Here is a 6,088-nt window from a genome sequence, read left to right as displayed (position 1 = left end):
TATACAAGGAACAACTGAAAAAGAAGAAAACATGACAGTACAAATTTTTCATGTAGCACGCATGCCAGTTTGCACCGAATACTTTCTACATAGCTGTCAATGACCTTGTCCAAAATCAGTAAAACCAGTTTGGAATAACGTGAGAAAATTTTGTAGAAAAGATATCGCTGACCTGGTGGAGTATGTCTTGCATAGCCAAATTTTTCTTGATACTGACAGATTATTTGTTGTGGAACTCTGACGAGATGACTATATTGATTTGTGTAACGAACATAAGCAATGAAGGCACATGAAAGAATATTGTGGCAGTTACTAATGTGCTTATGTGGTTCCACAAAAAGGTACCATCCTATATGAAGGATCTTTGCAGAACCTACTGCACTCTGCTACTGTCTCCGGTAAGCACGGGGCCTGACAAACAACTGCAGGTTCTACTGCACTTTACATTGCAGAATTGCAACGACATCCTACCTCATGCAGTGAATAAACCTGGATGGAAACCACACAGGACGATATGAAACTTACTGGTGTAAGTTGAAAGGCTTGAGATGGCCCTGGCTGAATGTCCAGCATTGTGGCCACATCCATAGATGCCTGTAAAAAAATTTTGTTCAGGAGAAATGTGTGTGTACCGAGACATAACAAGCGTTCAGTTTTAAGCACCTAGTGAAAAGTGGAGAAGCATCACACTACTAGACCGTTTTGAGTTATGTCTGAAGGAATAAAGATATGACTGGTGTGCTGAGGTGGCTTGGTCAAAACTTCCTCTGAGCCTGCGCCAGGAAGCTTTCTTTTACATAAAAATTCACCCGTTTCGTGACTCGTGCTGCGAGATAAACTCAGACACTGTCAATCTTCTAGCAGTTGCAGTCACAAAATGGCATATTGTAACATACCTGTTGTGATGGGCCTGGTAAAGTTTCCTGGCTTTCAGTGACATCCATAGGTGCCTGTGAAAAAAAATTTTATTCTTGAGAAATATGCTTCTACCAAAGCATAAGATGTATTCAGTTCTAAGCAACTACTTAAAAATAGAAAAGCATCACACTGCTAGGCTGTGTTTTCAGTTCTGTCAAAAGGATTATAAAAAATGACTAATGTGTTGAGGCGATTCAGAGAAAACTTCCTCTGAGCCAGTGCCAGGATGCATTCTGTTACAGAAATCTGTTTTTGGTCGCTCGTGCTGCGACATAAACGCAGACACTGTTGTTCTTCGAATTGATGCAGTCACAAAATGGCATATTGTAAAATACCTGTTGTGATGGGCCTGCCAAAGTCTCCTGGCTTTCAGCGACATCCATAGGTGCCTGTAAAAAAAATTTATTCTGGAGGAATGTCATCATCGTCATCATCACCCTGACTACGCCAACTGAAGGGTGAAGGCCTCTCCCATGTCTCCAATTAACCCTGTCCTTTGCCAGCTGCGGCCACCGCATTCCCGCAAACTCCTTAATCTCACCCGCCCACCTAACTTCCTGCCGCCCCCTGCTACGCTTGCCTTCTCTTGGAATCCACTCTGTTACCCTTAAGGACCAGCGGTTATCTTGCCTTTGCATTACGTGCCCTGCCCAAGCCCACTTCTTCCTCTTGATTTCAACTAGGATGTCATTAACCCACGTTTGTTCCCTCATCCACTCTGCCTACTTCTGGTTTCTTAACGTTACACCTGTCATTTTCCTATCCATAGCTCTCTGTGTTGTCCTTAACTTAAGCTGAACCCTCTTTATTAGGTTCCACATTTCTGCCCCATAGATGAGTACCGGTAAGATACAGCTGTCGTAGACTTTTCTCTTGAGGGATAATGGTAAACTGCCATTCATGATCTGGGAGAACCTGCCATATGCGCTCCACCCATTCTTATTCTTCTAGTTATTTCCCTTTCATGATCTGTATTAGCGGTCACTACCTGCCCTAAGTAGGCATATTCACTTACTACTTCCAGCACCTCGCTACCAATTGCGAACTGCTGTTTCTACATTGGTTTTCTGCATATTATTTTTTAGCCCCACCATTCTGCTCTGCCTGTCTAACTCATTGATCATGCTTTGCAGTTCTTGTCCTGAGTGGCTTAGCAAGGCAATGTCATCAGCGAATCGCAAATTACTCAGGTATTCTCCATTAACTCTTATCCCCAAATGTTCCCATTTCAGGCCGCGGGATACCTCCTGTAAACAGGCAGTGAATAGCATTGGCGAGATCGTGTCTCCCTGCCTGACACCCTTCCTTATTGGAATTTTATTGCTGACTATATGGAGGACTATGGTAGGCGTGCAATCGTTATAAATATCTTCCAATATTTTCACATAACACTCTTCCACAAGCTGATTCTGCAGTGCCTGCATGACAGTTGAGGTTTCCACTGAGTTAAATGCTTTCTCGTAATCAATGAAGGCCATATATAGGGGTCGGTTATAATCTGTGCATTCCTCTATCACTCACTGATAGCGTGAACATGATCTATTGTTGAGTATCTTTTACGAAAGCCTGCCTAATTATATGGTTGATTAAAGCCTAAGGTTGTCCTGACTATTAGCGATTACCTTAGCAAATACTTAGTAGGCAATTAACAGTAAGCTGATCGGTCTGTAATTCTTCAAGTCCTTGACGTCTCCTTTATAAAGATAATGTTAGCATTCTTCCAAGCTCCTGGTACTCTCGAGGTCACAAGGCATTGCATATATAGGATGGCTAGTTCTACTAGTACAATCTCCCCTCCCTCCTTCAACAAATCTGCTGTTACCTGATCCTCACCAGCTGCTTTCCCGCTTTTCATTCCTACTAAGGCTTCCGTTACTTCCTCTTCTCTTACTGCTACGGGATGTCCCATTGCTGTGCGCTGCGGCTTCTCTCATTAACGTTCTGATTGCATTGGCTACTGAATAGATTTGTGTCTCTTTGGCTATTTGATATCTTATCCATATTGCTAATGATATTGCCCTCTTTGTCTGTTAACGCATACATCATGTACCAAGCATACAAGGTGTTCAGCTTTAAGCAGCTAGTGAAAGATGGAGGTGGAGCATCACACTTTAAGACTGTTTTGAGTGCTGTCTGAAGGGTTAAGAAATATGATGACTAGTGTGTCATGGGATTCGGATAAATCTTCTGGTGAGCCCGTGCCAGGAAGCAGTGTTTGTAGCTCCTACTCCAACATATACACAGCCACTGTGATGCTTTGAATAGCTGTAGTAGTCACAAAACAGCGCTGTTTGAAAATACCTGTTGCAGTGGAGACGCTGGAGATGTGTGACTTTGTGTTAGTGCTTGCTGGGCGCCATGCTGAGCAGTGGCAGCAAAGCTGTGCCATCGCCTGGCTGCTGTGAAAGGGGTTCCTGCTGTAAATGAATAATGAGGTGCATCACATGCTCGCGGTGGAACGCCAGCCTTAGCTAAAAAGATGCATGTAATTCAACAGACAGATGTACCAATCTGAGACTGTCAATATGGAACACAGCCAGTGGGCGAGAGTGCACCCATTTCTTAAGAAAGCAACAGCAGAGAAATGCATTGTTAGTACAGCAGGTCTACCATATTTTTGAGAAGGGAGAGTGGGGTGTCTCTCCTCAGGCTCACCCAGCTATACCCCATGAAGTGTGTATGGTATGTGTATGAGGAATTATATATGCAGAACTGCCGTATCTGTATAATAAGGGAGCTAATTATACTCATTGGCATCCACCCAAGCGCAGCTATGCGGCTAAAGGAAAGCTATAAATTGTTTCCACAGAAACTTCGCAAAAGAAAACGGGGTTCCCCTAAACATTTGGCCAAGCTTTCTGCCTGTGTTTTGTCTTTTTTTCTTTGTCTCATGCTTCCCTTTTTCCTTATGTGTATGACATTTACCGTATTTACTCGCGTAATTTGCGCCCGCACATAGATTGTGCACCCCAAAAAGTTTCAAACTTTTAACCCGATAAAACAAAAAAAAAACTACTCGCACATTTTGCGCACTATGCTGAGCCAGACCACCAGCATGTACGCGGGTGCGAACTGTGCCGTTTACCCGGCTTGCTCGCGCTGGCGGTCGCTGTCCCAGACGAAGTTGCGCGCGCGCCCGAATCCAAAACTCTACCGTACCGTTTGCTATACGGTTTGCCGCTAGTCAGTCGGGCCGCACGCAAGGGCCCCGTTTTATTGCCCGTTGTCTCCTCCCACGGCTGACTTCGCGATTGAATCTTTGCGCGTTTATTGCTTTGAGCTTAGCACGTGCCGTCATGTCATGTGCCACCCCGCGGGGAGCTATAGCGTGGGGAAGGGGGGGGGGGGGGGGACGTGTCAACCTTGTTGCCATGGGGCGAGGGGTGCCAACCTTTTTTTTAGGACGTGTTCGGATAACTCGCTTGCGCGTAAATTGCGCACCCTCTTTTTGGAGCCCTAATTAAAGAAAAAACGTGAGCAAATCACGCGAGCAAATACGTACGGTGCTCTATGCCTTATAGAACTTCTTTGTGATTTCCCTTGTAAACGAACTATAGTTTTAAGGAATTACAGTGCTCTCTCAGTGACACTTCCCAGGTGCTATGGCCGAGATGACAACAAAAAATGCACCGCCTACTGCTAGGCGCAAACATTTGCACACTACAAGTAATAATTAAATAGAAATGATGCCCCAAGGAAAACTGTGGTGTGCTCGATGCTCTCTTTTTTTTATTTTCTTCTAATGATGGAGTGCGTAAGCTAATAAATAAATAAATTATCATGTACAGTAAGCAGAATTTCACCAGAGCCATATATAAACCGCTGCCAGTTTAGGAGTATAATGACACAATTACTTTTCATCAGTGCGGGAGTACTGTAGCCGCGCTACTCGATCATAACGTCTAGCTAAAGCCATTTATTCACAAATCGTTCTATTTCTTGCACGAACACCTAAAACACCATATTGAACGCATGCTTATGCAGTCAAGTTATAATAAAGCACCTTCTCAATAAGAGCATTTCTTTCCAATCTCTTGAGAATGTATAGAAGGTGGTTCCTCACCTGAAGGGGGACGGCATCCGCACGTATACGAACTACGAGCGGCGACATCCGATCGAAGTGCTCGGGCAGGAAATGTTTTGAACATACGCAGGTCCATTTTGCTGGCTCCCAGACTCTTTGGCCTGGTCTAACGGCCTCAGTCCACTGCCTCCTTCGCTCTGGATCTTTCGGAAACCTGCTTGAAAACAATACTATTCACTGCACTCGGACAAAGAGCCACCAATAAGGCCGGGGCGGTACGAATACCACGTTCACGCCGTGTCGTGCGTTATGTTCTGCGAGCATGCATTTTACTCATTACGCAGACAATTAAATACGTAAACAAAATGCAGTATACTTACGTGTGGAAAGTGACGCCCGGTTCTTGTCCTGGCGTGCGCGACCGACACCCAGGAACGCAGCAGCTGGGCATCGCAGCGTCTTTGTTGTCAATGGGAGCAGAAGTCTCACTTTCCGCCGTGTCTGACAGCTGCCGACAGTCTGGCGCGGCGCGAAATCGTCTGCTCGCGCCGCTCGCGTTGATCTTCGCGGCGCTCGCATGCCATTGGCTGAGAAAACGGCCAAGTGTCATGGCGGAGCCCTCGCTTCCGGCTTCAAAAAATGTGACGTAGCAGCCTCTCCTCTTTTGCTTCTTTCCTCCATGGTTGGCGGTAAGCAGTAGCGGTACGCGCTATGCTAAACCGTCTTTTTTTGTTTTCCTGTGCTGCCACCTCGCGTACAACGCTGGAAGCTCACTGGTAGGGTACTGCGCGCCCAACCCGGCCGGACTGAGTGCCGCTCCGGAGCACGTTTTGTTGGAATCTGTCGACGATGGCGTGTCCTGGGCAGCACCTGGAGGATTTCTAGGATTGACTGATAGCTGGTGCGAAGTCCGAGGCAGGCTGCAGGGCCCACCGAAGAGCAAACTCTTCAGTACCTCCGATCATCCGGCATGCGATGCGAACACCAGCTGAGCAAGGGCCGCCGCTTCATAGATGAAGGCTACATTCGGAGCATAATGTTCAATGAAATATCCCCGATCAGTGAGGTTGGCGTTTTCCGCTGTATATGCCTGCCATTCATGAAATGTGGATACTACATCGTGCAGGCCGTAGTACAGAAAACGAC

The 6,088-nt window shown here is 46.0% G+C and overlaps 1 protein-coding gene across 1 annotated transcript; it reads right to left on the bottom strand.

The window, feature by feature from the left end:
• Positions 1-235: 235 nt before the first annotated feature.
• LOC144109490 (uncharacterized) lies at positions 236-5,127 on the bottom strand. The gene is made up of 5 exons (XM_077642311.1): positions 4,982-5,127; positions 3,220-3,335; positions 1,254-1,307; positions 897-950; positions 236-594 (listed from the first exon to the last, which is right to left on the bottom strand). The coding sequence occupies exons 1-5, from the start codon at positions 5,076-5,078 to the stop codon at positions 442-444; spliced, it is 474 nt and encodes a 157-aa protein (XP_077498437.1). The 5' UTR covers positions 5,079-5,127; the 3' UTR covers positions 236-441.
• Positions 5,128-6,088: the final 961 nt, after the last annotated feature.

This window comes from Amblyomma americanum, chromosome 11 (genome assembly GCF_052857255.1).
Source record: "Amblyomma americanum isolate KBUSLIRL-KWMA chromosome 11, ASM5285725v1, whole genome shotgun sequence".
Lineage (NCBI taxonomy): Eukaryota > Metazoa > Arthropoda > Arachnida > Ixodida > Ixodidae > Amblyomma > Amblyomma americanum.
Note: the sequence above shows the minus strand (reverse complement) of the source record. Positions and strands in the feature narration are given on the sequence as shown.

Bases quoted from the DNA above. Each gene is read 5' to 3' on its own strand.
- LOC144109490 (XM_077642311.1), bottom strand. From the start codon at position 5,078: ATGGACCTGCGTATGTTCAAAACATTTCCTGCCCGAGCACTTCGATCG. The intron at 3,336-4,981 runs GTGAGGAACCAC...ATTCATTTACAG, and splicing joins CGGATGCCGTCCCCCTTCAG to CAGGAACCCCTTTCACAGCA. The intron at 951-1,253 runs GTATTTTACAAT...TTTTTTTCACAG, and splicing joins TGGCAGGCCCATCACAACAG to GCACCTATGGATGTCACTGA.